The sequence below is a fragment of the Hydractinia symbiolongicarpus genome, chromosome 3 (assembly GCF_029227915.1).
Source record: "Hydractinia symbiolongicarpus strain clone_291-10 chromosome 3, HSymV2.1, whole genome shotgun sequence".
Lineage (NCBI taxonomy): Eukaryota > Metazoa > Cnidaria > Hydrozoa > Anthoathecata > Hydractiniidae > Hydractinia > Hydractinia symbiolongicarpus.
In genome coordinates, this window is record NC_079877.1 from 29,455,359 (window position 1) to 29,468,967 (window position 13,609).

Here is a 13,609-nt window from a genome sequence, read left to right on the forward strand (position 1 = left end):
AACAAAAAGTAAAAATTATATCATGCTGAAATATTTCCCGCTAACTGAGAAAATATTACCCATATAAACAGCCCCTAAATAACACGTTTATTTGGTGTTTTTATCATCATGGAATACCATGATGATAATACAGCACTATTTATGAATATTTCGTTTAAATAACTGGCCGGCGTTGCTTTCAAAAATTGTACATGCAAAATTGCGAGTGGAAAATGAAAAACACAAGCGTAGTCAATAATTGCTACCAGAAGTTCTTCAACTCAACAAGATGTGCGTCGATTCCCGCGCAAATTTTACCGTGTTAAAAAAAAAAATTCCTAGAATTTCGCATTCGGGTCCTTGTTTTAGTCTGTCTTGATTTCCCTTGATGTTCTGCCGTAACTGTGCAACGTGGAGTGCATGGTGTAAATTCAGGACTATTATTAAAATTCATCTTTTCAGCCCGAATGATGAATTAAATGTTTTACATGCAATTTACAAAACTTCATTTGGAAAAAAAGCCTTTGTAAAATAATGCTTCAAAACAATAATAATATCATTATTCTTTATGGTTGATCTGTTTTAAAAGAAAACTATACTTTGGGCAGGTTTTTAGAATGTAGATTTCAATGAAGCGGAATGCTTTTGTAAACAAATGAAATCAAAGATGGCATCGCAAAAATGTGTGGGGTTCCAATTTTTCGAAATTTTATAAAAGATCTGACATTGGATAAAAATTTGTAATGGTTATATTATAATTTTAACAATTGTTACACTTAAAAAATGGTAAATATAAATTCCTTTTTGATTACGGTCTAAATGTTCACCTGACACCACTGCTAACAGTTCAGAATAATGTGTAGCCTAGCTAGCTATAAAAAAATGGAAACAGTTTTCCTGTTGAGAACCAGTTTCCATATTCAAAAACCTTTTTGTGTAAAAATATGAAATAGTTTGTAAATACGGAAACCAATTTTAGTTTTTCATCTTCAACAAGCTATTTTGGGTTTCTTCATTATAATCTTTTGACCAATCAGTCTGATCAATTCTTGTGGTTTGAATGCTCTCCTTCATTAAAGATTTGACTAAAAAAAAGAATTCCTTGAAAAATCCAGTATTTTATTAAGAAGTTTTCACCACAAAAGATTATGATTACAGCCTTTGTACACCATTTCATAATGGCTGCTTAACCTGAATACTGGCCGTGATTGATATAACCAGTGTTATGATGTGAATCCGACTGCAAGAATATCCGAAAATGGATATATCAATTATATCAACATGTGGATATATGTCCAGATTTCGTTAAAAAAGCATAATTTACCTTCTTTTTTTGACAAATTCCTCTAATATAATATTTTAGGCAGGATAAAAATTATTATAAAATATATCACCTAAAAGAATATTTTCCAGTTTTCAGTGTTTTTGTAGCTTGTTTTAATCCAACAGAAATTAATTTTCAAGTTGGTTAACAGCGAGCATAATTTTTTAAAATTCGTCATTTTACTTGTATTTCATACAAATTAGATTGGTTCCGTGGTTTTAAGGGTATACTATCTCTACTTTTTTGAAAGCCAAGAGTTTCTTCTTTAACATAGTGTAAGATTTGTATTAGGTACGTTTTTTTGCTTTAAGGTACGCTTTTAGAAAATCAAGTATAACAGATTTGTATTGCACTCATTTTATCCAAAAGTGAATATATTCAAAACATATGCAGTTATGGATATCGATTAGACTGCCAATAGAAAGCTAGAATTCCCTATACTAATAAATTTGAAAATATTATATGGAACTGGGGTGTACTTCAGGGGTTCTCTTACTACTGGTGTTCAAATTAAATTTACCCCCCCCCCCCCCCCCAGCCAAACAGAGAAACAGTTTTCAAAGTCTGAAACAATTTCTGTTTCACAAAGTTTTCTTTAGCTAAATAGTGAGGGCTGCTATGTTCTGATATAAAGCTTCGTGTGCACATGTGTGTTAAAAGTGATTTTTTGATTTAAAGTTGTTCCTTAGGTCCCAAATTACCACAAAAATATGGGTGGCAAAATGTTTTGTCCCATCGGACCAAATTAGATGACGTCATCACTTTTACAGTCAGCAAAAAAATAATTTCACATTTATATGTCATATTATATATCGTTGGAAAGAGGAGATCGAGTGGATCAAAAAAAATGTAAGAACCATGTCTTCAAAACGTAACGTTCGAAAGATATTACTATTCAAACTTTGTACAAATTACAGACCGGTAATTTACTGACCCAGCACAAAAATGACTATAACCTGCTCAATAGCGAATTTTTTTTGTTGAATTTTAGTATGGTATTGGGTCACCTTAATGTCTTTCTGTTTGAACAAAATTTATTGTTCAAATCACTTCAAGGGATAATTTACAGACCAGTAATTTACAGACCAAAGCACGTTTTTAGTTGTTTACTTTAGTTTTGAAAAGCAAGTAGCGAATTTCACTTAGACATTTTGTATGTATTAGTATCAGTATAATAACTAGTTTTGTTTTATAATTGTTCGATTTCATAGACATAGACATAGAATTCGAATGTTCTATTTCTAGAAAACATTCTATTGTTCAATTTCATAGCTAGACTGTTTAATTTCGAAGTGTTAGTGAAGTGTAATGTGAAGTTTATAGTATAGACATACATGCATAATAATAAAATGAATAGACCGAATTAAAATGGATGTTAACTGTGTAAAAACAATAAATGTGCTGGATTTTGGGAAATGTATAGTGTGTCAGAAAGATACATCAAAAAAGGTACCGCCTTACTTAAACATTTTTTCCCATTCCTGTTCTGAGTTCTGAGAGTTTTGAGAGAAAGATTTTTGTTTGATACTTTGACCAAGATGTCGTATTTTGTTTAGAATGTTGGCAACCCAAAAGAGCAGTATTTGAAAAAGTTTATCATGTCTGGAGGAAAGAGTTAGTTGTGGTGATTCGAAGTATCTAGATTGTTGGGAAAAACTGAAGTCATATGATATTGTACAGCTTGTTGAAGGAAAGTCTTCATACCGTTCTGATTGTTACAAAATGGCCACAAATAAAACAGAGATAGACAGGTTAAAGAAACGGCCAGTATCAAAAGAGTCTTCAGACAGTTTTAGCCCATCATTTGTTGTATCTGTGAAACAAAATGAAAAAAAAACATTGCGCTCAAGTGGAATTATGTTTCAAAAACACCTTTGCATTATTTGTCAAGAAAGGGGAGGAAAGATACATAAAGTTATGTCTAAGACGGTAGCAACAAAGATGCTGGAGGTCTCGAAACTTATAGCAAATAAATCATTTTTCATCCGTATGAACAATATTCCTAACGCTGATGCTATAGCAAATGATGCCCAATATCATTTAGCATGTTGGGTGAAGGTTCAGAGAGAGGCTTTAGCATTACATCAAGACATATCACAGCTACAAAATATGGAAGATACAGACCGCGCACTTGCAGATGTTGAAATAATTAACATAATCAAACATTTATTGGGGGAATCACACGACAACGTAATAAGTATGAACGATGTTAACTATACATACAACAACTTAATGGGAAACTCCGAAAGCAACCAAATCAATTACAAGCGATATTTAAAGCACTTGTTAACAGAAAATATTGAGGACCTCCATCAAGAACAGAATCAGAAAGAATTTGTACAACCCAGACGTAATCAAAAGCAATCGAGTTGAACTTTCAAAACCCCGTAGATGATGTCGCTACAATATTCGAGTGCGCAAAACTAGTGCGTGAACAACTTCTCAAACAACAACCATGGCAATTTAATGGCAGTTATGACGGATTTGTTGTACCAAAGTTGTTGCAGTCACTCATCAGATGGTTGATAATTGGTCCAAGAAAAAGCATTGACACTTCAAACAGAAGAGCATCTTCGATCGACAACTGTGTTAGTAACATATGTCAAGTCATTATTAATTGTTTGAAAACAAATAGGCAAAGCAACCACAAGCCAAAAATAGGAACCAGTGATGGAGGATTCAGAAATAATTGTGAAACACCCTTCACGGTCGGATTAGGTCTTCATATCTATAAAGAGACTAGGAGTAAAAAGGTGTTAGATTGTTTATTCTGATCTTAACTTAACTGTTAGCTACGATAAAATCGTGAAAATTGAAACAGAATTAGCTAATGCAGTTTCAGAGAAAATGAAAGAAAATGACGGGATATATGTTCCCCCAAATATCAAAAAAAGAGTGCCAATTCACTTTGCAGTTGATAATACTGATTTCAAAAATGACACTCCAGATGGTAAAAATGAATTTCATGGAACTGGTCAAATACTTTTTTAAAAGGGTATAAAGAGCATCGAACATCTTGAAATTCCACGCCATAGTGATACAAAAATGAAATTCATCCATAATCAATTCAACCGAACATTGTCATGTGAGAAACCAATTCTTCCTGATGAAAAGTTCCCAAAGTTCGAAATATTAGGCAATCTCAAAGCTAAGCACTATATCAAAGAAGATCTAGCATGGTCATTCTATCAGACAGTGGATGACGAAAGAATTGGAAGCTTGCCAACTTGGGCTGCTTATAATTCACTGGTTACAACCGATGTAAATGCCGTAAAAATGTTTTTTTGTGCACTGACATGTGTAAATGTACGACGTGTCAAAACAGTGGTGGCGCAAGCGATGAATCCGAGTCAGATGAATATAGTTCTAGTGATGATGAGTGAATGAAACATTGTACAAGCATTGCTGAAGTTGTTTTTTGTCATTATTTTCAGCAATTTTTTTAACTTTGTGAAATTCCCAGAAAGAAAGTAAACAACTAAACACGTGCTTTGGTCTGTAAATTACTGGTCTGTAAATTATCCCTTGAAGTGATTTGAACAATAAATTTTGATCAAACAGAAAGACATTAGGGTGACCCAATACCATACTAAAATTCAACAAAAAAACTTCGCTATTGAGCAGGTTATAGTCATTTTTGTGCTGGGTCAGTAAATTACCGGTCTGTAATTTGTACAAAGTTTGAATAGTAATATCTTTCGAACGTTACGTTTTGAAGACATGGTTCTTGCATTTTTTTTGATCTACTCGATCTCCTCTTTCCAACGATATATAATATGACATATAAATGTGAAATTATTTTTTTGCTGACTGTAAAAGTGATGACGTCATCTAATTTGGTCCGATGAGACAAAACATTTTGCCACCCATATTTTTTTGGTAATTTGGGACCTAAGGAACAACTTTAAATCAAAAAATCACTTTTAACACACATGTGCACACGAAATTACATAGTGGCCCTCACTAAAAAGCTAGTTAGCTGCATTTCATAAAGTCTTAGACAATATATTTATGTATATCTTCTTAAAGTAACTATAAATATGTTTAATGTGCAAGCTACATTCAGTAAAACACAAACTAAATTTAGCATAACAAAATCACAAAAATTATTGTTCTCACTGTGAAAAAATTATGGATCATGAATTACTAATCGAAATGCGTAATTTTGGAAAATCCCCAAACGCAAGATCTCACAATCACGGTATTTTTCAAAATGTGAGTACACAATAGCAAAATCCATCAGGTTTAAAGTGGAAGTTTTTGAATTTCTGTTACTTTTCAATGTTTCATTTCTTTTGTACCTTAAAAGATTTTCTCAAATACTTTGTTTTTTTTGGATCAAATAAACAAGGAAATAAAATTCTTGGTCAGGATATTTGGTACATTCCTTTTGTACCTGAAATGATTTTCTCAAATACTTTGTTTTTTTGGGATCAAATAAACAAGGAAATAAAATTCTTGGCCAGTATATTTGGTACTGTTAAGTTGTACTGCAAGGGGTATTATACAGAACCAAATTAAACTCATTGTCCAAAACTGTGCAGCGCTCACTAAAGACCCCCGTTTCTGATTTCTCCTGTTAAGGATACGGTAACCCCCTTCAGAGTCATTTTTTAAAAAAAAATATATATTTTTTTTAATTTTGATTCTTTGGCATAATTTCCTGATATTTTTAAAAAAAGAATCAAAAATATTATTGTTAAGAGGGATAAAATGAAGAAAAATCTTCTTTATCTTTTAGTGTTTTCAATAGTGTTCTCAAAGTTTAAAATTCCTCAAATATATATAATCTGTATAATAATTAAAGAGAGTTATGCAGAATGAATAAAAAATTGCATCTCTACATATGACATGGAAACATTTACACTTTAAGCAGTTTTCTCTAACTGCTATGGACATTTTGTGATTTTAATCCTTTTTATGAGAAGAGGACACTTAAAACTGTGCAACCAATTATACTATATTAAAAATTGTTTTATTTTGTGATATGTTTTAAAAACCCACAACTTTGAAGGTTTACATCAAATCCTAAAAAAATTTTTAATAAATCATAAGATATAGTTTAGACTAGGACTTTACAAGCTTAAGGCTTTACAAGCTTAAATGTCCCCTACTTGTCTATCTATACATAATGAAAAAATATCAACTGACATTGCTGAGTAAGACATAAATATAATTACCAAGACTCTGCTAGTCAACAAAGGAAGTAACTCTCTGAACTTTTTCCAAGCAGAACCTATCCTACAAGTAACACTTCTTCCAACACCCCCTTCACTGCCCAACATATCACAAAGTAACAGAAGTTCTCAACTATCTTCATACTTCATTCTCTATAATCCCACCTTTGCAACGCTTACATATAAACTGAATGTCAGCTCTTAACCTTCCACCAATACTACTCCACTTCTTATGTACCCGATGCTTGCAAGTCTGAAAAAAAATTGAGTTCCTACAAACCATTTTCCTGCAAACTCCACAAGGCCACTTTCCAACTACAAGGTCACACTTGACTGCAATGCTACTAATCATGACTTTAGACTTTGCTGTGTTCACCCTTAGCCCTTTCTCTTCTAGTCTTTTCTTCCACTTCTCAAACTTTTCAACTAATTCTTCCATCGACTCTGCTATGAGAACCAAATCATCTGCATACAATAACTCCCATGGACAACCTGTTCTGAACTCCATCGACAGCGCTTCTAAGACTAGAAAAAACAACAAAGGACTAAGTGCAGAACCCTGATGTACACCAACATTTACACTAAATTCATCACTAAGTGAATCGTTAATCCTGACACGACTTTTAGCATTGCTGTATATAGACTGTACCATTGTAAACTAGCCACTCATCCACACCTAATTTTCTCATAGCCCACCAAATAACTTTACATGGTACTCTATCAAAAGCTTTCTCTAAATCTGCAAAGGCAAATTAGAGATTCTTTCTCTTTCCTAAATACTTTTCCTGAAGCTGTCTGAGTAAAAATATTGCATCAGTTAGGCTTTAATCATTAGTCATTGGGAAAAATAGATGATTGATTGGAAAAGTCGATTGGAATTTACAATGGAAAATGTTCATCTAGCAGATAAAAAATAAAATACCACTAAAAGATTGTGAAATTGACATAATAATCAGCTTTTTTCTGCATTTGTCCATACTTGCTTATAAAGATATAATAGTCATTAAATGTAAAAAGTACTTGGTATATTATTGAGTTAAGTTACATAATTTTTGTAGGAGGGGACTTCAACACCAACTCGAGTCAGTGGAAAATTGGATAGTCTGCCGAAGGAAGAACTTCTTAAGTTTATCAAGAAACAAGCGCTTGCCTCAAAAGAATTGAAAAAGAAAGTTGAAGGTATAATATATAAATTAAAAATATTCTTTATTTATTGTTATTATTATTGAATATTTGTAAATAAAACACTGTCATCAATTATAGTTCATGTGTGCTTAATGTGTATTAAGTCCATATATCACAGCATTGCATAACAGACTTTTTCATAAAAAGGTGTGTCATATCACAAGCAAATTGATTTAGCATGTTTTGATAGCACATGCAAAATGTCAAATTTTATAAAACATTGACCAATGTAGCACACAAGGCATACCTAAATCACTTGGTTTTTGCTTCGCATGTACCAAAATCTTTCTGAAAAAATCTGCATACCCACTATCCATCAGATAAGTTGACCCATAGTTATGATAATATAGCCATGCTGTGGATTTATGTAGTGTATTATCTCAGTTGCATGCAGTGATATATAAGGTGGTAATAACGAATTTTTACATAAAAAAAAGAGTACCAGTAATGGAATTGTGTGGCCTAATTGTTATTTTTGGCGTAAATTATATTTGCAGCCTCTTAAACACTTACATCCCAATAAGTTTAAATGTTTGGAAATGCTATTTTCTACATTTACCTTGATTGTACCTAAATTTTCCTTGTGTCCAAATACTTTGGAACCTTAAAAGATGAGGGAAATATATAAAAAAATTAATTAGTTAGTTAAAAGTGCAAAACTTGAAATAATCTTTGTGAATAACGAAAGCGAAATAATTTTATGTTAATCAATTCACCTTTATAATATCTATGCATAGATAAAGTTTGAATGCACATCCCTTAATAGGTCTAAAATTACTGATGAAAGAAAATGTCAAAATTTGCTATTACTTAAATATGACATCATAATTTATGCAGCATAATTAAATTTGAAATTCTTTAAATGCAAATATCTTTATAAATAGGCTTTTTGAAAAATTTAAAAATACTTGTTAATCAACTTTTAAAGCTTTATAATATAAGTCCAACATCATTTTATACCTCTGGTTCCCTTTCAAAGATCTTAAGAAAGCAGTTTTTTAGAAAAATATGATTGGTTGGGCCTATAGAACAACTAATTAAATTGCCTTTGCCTTCACATTGCTTTAAAATTACGACAGATATACATAGTGTTGGTATAAATTTGAACTTGAATGTCTTATTGGTAAAGCATTTACAATACTGGTTGCGTCATACATGCTGATTCAAAATATAGAAACTACCTTACTTAAAAACATATATCCCGTATATATATCCCGTATATTCTTTGATTGGAAAGATCATCAAAAGTTTTTTAATAAAAATATATCTAAGCTAAAACGAATACCTAAGCTCAGACAACTCAACCATCCATCCATCATGTTAGAAATCGATCCCCAACTAGTCTAAGGAGTCAACTCCTTAAACTAGTGAGTTTAAATTCAACTTTATCTGAATATTTAGTTAACACTTTAATGTCAATAGTTGTCTTTTACTTGTTTTAGATCTTAATACTTCTTTGACAAGTGAGAAAGAAGAAGTTATACGCCTTGAGAAAGAAAAAAAAGAATGGATTTCTCGTGGCGTGTCTGCAGAATTTGAGAAAAAGGATAAGGTATATTCTTATTATTACAATTTATTTCACAACCAAGACAACTGTATTGCCGTTTTATTATTAATAATAAAATACGCTAAAATTACCCACTTACATAAAAGTTAATTCCCTTCTAATATCAATAGTGGCATTTAGTAACTTTCCTAAAAAAAACTAACTTTCCATTAAGATTGTTAAGAAAGATAAAGAGTTAGAGCTTGCAGCTCAGCTTGGTAAAGAAATGCTTGCAGAGAACGATGATCTTCAGGTGGAAATAGAGGAGATGAAGCGTGATCATGATGAAACAATCCAGGCATGTTTCAATGAGATTAGTTAAAACAATTACATCTGTTTCTTTTATAAAAGTCACATGATAATAATATTTAATATTTTAAAATTAAGTAATACAATATAACTGTTAGCATAACATTTAAACACTAATGGCCCATCCACTTGTTTCATCCACCTCCTCCTCCTTCACAAGATTGAGGTTATTTAGGTGCTGTTTATTAATATGTGAAAATAAATTTTGGAAAATACATTATAAAGATAGAGTATAATTTAATGTTAGGAAGATATTTTAGGGATGTCAGTTACACTGGACCAGCTTATTTATTAGTACATAAAAGTAAATAGGTCTTGTTATATGTCTCCTTAAAAAATTTTGATTCTTATCCTCCATAAAAATTGATTTTAAAATGATATATAGATGATAATAAACAGTAATTTTTTACTGTTACTAATGAATTGAAGTTTCATGCTTTCCCATTGTGTCCTCATTTTGTAGTGTTTTAATAATTCTTATTCTTATTATAGACATTCGAAGATGAACTTGACAAAGTGTTACAGGAAAAAGAGACCCTTGAAGCAACATTAGAAGCAATACAAGAGGAGTATAAATCAGCTAAAAAAGAAGCAGAGGTAAGAGTTGGAGGAAAATAAAGATAAAACAGTCAACTAAAAATTCACATGAATTACATTAAGGGACAAAAACATACCATTGTAAGAACACATCTCGTCTAATGTGCAGTCTCTGAAACTATCAATAACAAAGGTGATTAAAAATCTCTATTATGGAACGAAAAACCAATTGCAAAAGATGGCTGTCGTGGATTTGTCCTTAAATGTATATAAATGGAAGTAAATTAGCAGGAAAAAGACAAAACTTGTTCCATAAATTTTTGCCCTGCAACCCACTACATACTTTTAAAGCATATGTACATCACAAAAAATTTTTTTATCAAGCATCGAGTAGAGAGCAAAGAGTAACTTGTAAACAAGTCTTGCATTTGTGATTAGATAATTTTAAGGTAATATCCACTGATATAAACCTTTTTAAGTTTTCATTAATTTTTGATAAATGTATTAAAAACTTTAAGATAAAACAAATTGGTGTGCATGGGAAATTTTGCACATCTTTTTGTTTTTTTATTTTTTTAATTTTTTTTATGCAAATGTACTCATGATAAAAAGTATGCCTCTTTTTTGGTTCTTCACAAAATAGTCTAAAAATGAAAATGGTATGGAACAATTAAGACCTACTCAGGCTGTAACAAAAAACAATATTTAGCCTTCCAAAAATTTTCTGTCAGATTCTATTTGTTAGAATATATATATGCCTACATGTAAAAAACGTATCTCTGAAAACAGAGATAGTCCATATTTATATGGAAAGACAGTATAAAAATAGCTCATTAAATTATATAGACATAAGGAAAATTGACATAAGGTCAGGTTCCACATCTTGAATGATCTTCATCTGAAAAAAAATGTTGCAATTTTCTCCTTATTAATAGGAATGCCGTATAGCATTAAATACTGCAACAGAAATACAAGAGAAAGACTCTAGTGTCTTGCTGAAGGAAAATCAAGTGTTTCGTGAGAAAGTCAAGGTAAGGGTGATTCAAAAACTTGTATACATAAAATTTTCGCAATGCAAACATGTCATTGATGATTTAAATTTGAAGTTGATTTTGCATGTATTATTCTTAACAGGAACTAGAGCATCAATTGAATACAAGTACAGTTAATCTGAAGTACCATAAGTTAAAAGAAAAGTATGACGAACTAATCAAAGAGAATAGATTTAACAAGGTATACCGATAATGAATTTTGTTGTTGTTGTTGGTTTTTAATCTTCTATATAGGTTGTTTACTGCAATTGATTTCTGTAAACGAAGGTTGGGTGTTTCAACATCATGTGGTTATGTTATCCATTTAAACTGCCGTAAACTGAATTAGGAAAAGATAACTGCTCACTAACCGTCCAAAAAATTTTACTTGCAGGGGTTGATGATTTTGGGGACTTTATAATTTTGACGCCCAAAATAAAAAGAAAATAATTTAATTATTTCTCTTAGAATATTTCAGGATTTATGAAGAAACACTCCCATGTGCAGAAAATAAAACAATGCGTACTTTAGTTTTTATATTTTTGCATACTTTAACAAACAACTCTCTGTGTAAACATAACATCCAAACACATGTCAGCAATACAACAAGACAGCTGATTATCATATAAAAAATTTGTCAGGGGCTACTGCAACTTAACCTGAATCAGCCCTTGACTAGCTGGGATTATGACAACCCAAGATTTGCTATGAGTTTATCTAAGTTAATTAAGGCCTTATATAACATAAATATTTGCTACATACTGCAGCCAAGTTTGTTTCATGTATAAATACAGGTCTCCAAACAAACCTGTATTATAATTGTAAACATGCACAAAGGTTTAATTAAATAAATAAGATTTCTCAAAAATGGCCTCACAGAAACATTTATCAACTAAAACTGCTGCTTTTGTATATGACTTGTGGCTATAATGCAAATGAAAATGCTTTCTTAGGAGGCAAAAGTTTCAGCTGAGGAGGAAAGCAAATCAAAGTCTGAACGCATGGTGATTCTTGATAAAGATATGAAAATATTACGTAAAGATATTGCGGTACAGTAAAGCATACACACTCTCCCATACATCTTACAACTTTTTTTTTAGCACTTTTAACAGCATGTTGTTGATATCACTATGTTGATCTTGTTATCAACATATAGTTGCTTAATTGTAAATTTTATTAACTCAATCTTTTTAACTGTACCAGCTTTAATACGCGATTTTAGAATAAGGATACCATTTATAGTTTTCTATTGCGGTTGGAACCTTCTGTTCTTGGTATAGAAGAATACAAAAAGTGCCAAAAAGAGGCTATTTTGAAATATTAATTACCTATTTATTACCTGTCTTGCCCATTTTTTGTGTACATTTGTGCAGTGGTATTAAATCCTAAACCCCTGGACTTAGTATTGCAAATTTCAAAATCCCTTTGGATTTCACATATGGGACTACACATAAACATAAGCAAAATACCCTGAGAAAATGCAAATGCAAAAAGCCTCTGAATTCCAGCACTTTTTGTAGGCTTCACTATAAAGTCGAACTTGCCCCACCTTTGTAAAAAATTAGAGATGATATTCTAAATCCGAAATCACGTATTGATAAAACTCTTTTTAGTTCTTTCCCTTTTTCATCTAAATTGCTTGTTATAAAGTGAATATTGATAATTTTGTAGGAGCACCAAAGACAGAAGAAAGCAGATTTGCTAGAGATTGACTCTCTTCGAGAAGCTAACGCGGAATTGACATCATCTTTATATGCTTCGAACGACAAAATTAAGGTACTGTGTTATACTAAAAATCTGTATAACATGAAAACAACTTATTTTCAACACAGGGTTGCCACAATTCATGGTAATTTCTGAAATCCTGGAAATGCGTTGTAGTGAAAAAAGTAATAAAAACACCTATTTTTGAGAATAGCTGTGATTTTTTACCATCAGGGTTCTTTTTCGCATTTTGAGAATTGCTTGTTTACATTTTTAGTATATGTGTCATATTTCATGGTATGCACATTAAAACAATAATAATTCAATTTCTAACATTTTTACTACTAGACGTTGTAGTCATAAAATTTTTTATAAAAATTATTACAAAATGGTAGAAAAGTCATGTATTTTTTTTTGTTCATTTTTCATGACAACCCTGTAAATAGTATTAATATATATGTATTATAGAATACATGCAAATACCTATGCATTAGAAAGTATTATCTTACTAACAAATGACTAACAGTGTAATACTTCTGACTACTTTTGCGCATCCATGTTACAATCCAGGAAATTAGCTTTGGCTACTCTTTGCATGTTTTTATCTGTACTTTGTTTGCACAACTGTAAAAATATAATAATTATTTGGGGGTAACAGGCAATATAGAAATGGTTAAAGTTATTAGTATTTAAACTTATCATGAATTATTTTGAACAGGAACTTAATGCTTACGTTGACATGGTTGTGACGGAAAGAAACGAAAACGCATTTTACACAAAGGTACTGCCACACATACTGTACAGTGACTTTTTTAGA

At 31.3% G+C, this 13,609-nt stretch overlaps 1 protein-coding gene across 5 annotated transcripts in view; it reads left to right on the top strand.

Moving 5' to 3' along the window:
* Positions 1-462: 462 nt before the first annotated feature.
* The window catches only part of LOC130636726 (GRIP and coiled-coil domain-containing protein 2-like), a 30,189-nt gene continuing 17,042 nt past the window's right edge, over positions 463-13,609 (top strand). The window contains exons 1-10 of one of the 5 annotated variants that reach the window (XM_057446549.1): positions 463-765; positions 7,539-7,659; positions 9,108-9,217; positions 9,387-9,509; positions 10,013-10,117; positions 10,993-11,088; positions 11,192-11,290; positions 12,042-12,137; positions 12,760-12,864; positions 13,511-13,573. In XM_057446549.1, the coding sequence (XP_057302532.1) occupies positions 763-765; positions 7,539-7,659; positions 9,108-9,217; positions 9,387-9,509; positions 10,013-10,117; positions 10,993-11,088; positions 11,192-11,290; positions 12,042-12,137; positions 12,760-12,864; positions 13,511-13,573 (921 nt within the window). In that variant the 5' untranslated portion in view covers positions 463-762. The remainder of the gene's footprint in view (positions 766-7,538; positions 7,660-9,107; positions 9,218-9,386; positions 9,510-10,012; positions 10,118-10,992; positions 11,089-11,191; positions 11,291-12,041; positions 12,138-12,759; positions 12,865-13,510; positions 13,574-13,609) is intronic. The other 4 variants (XM_057446551.1, XM_057446552.1, XM_057446553.1 and 1 more) reach the window with 4 other exon arrangements.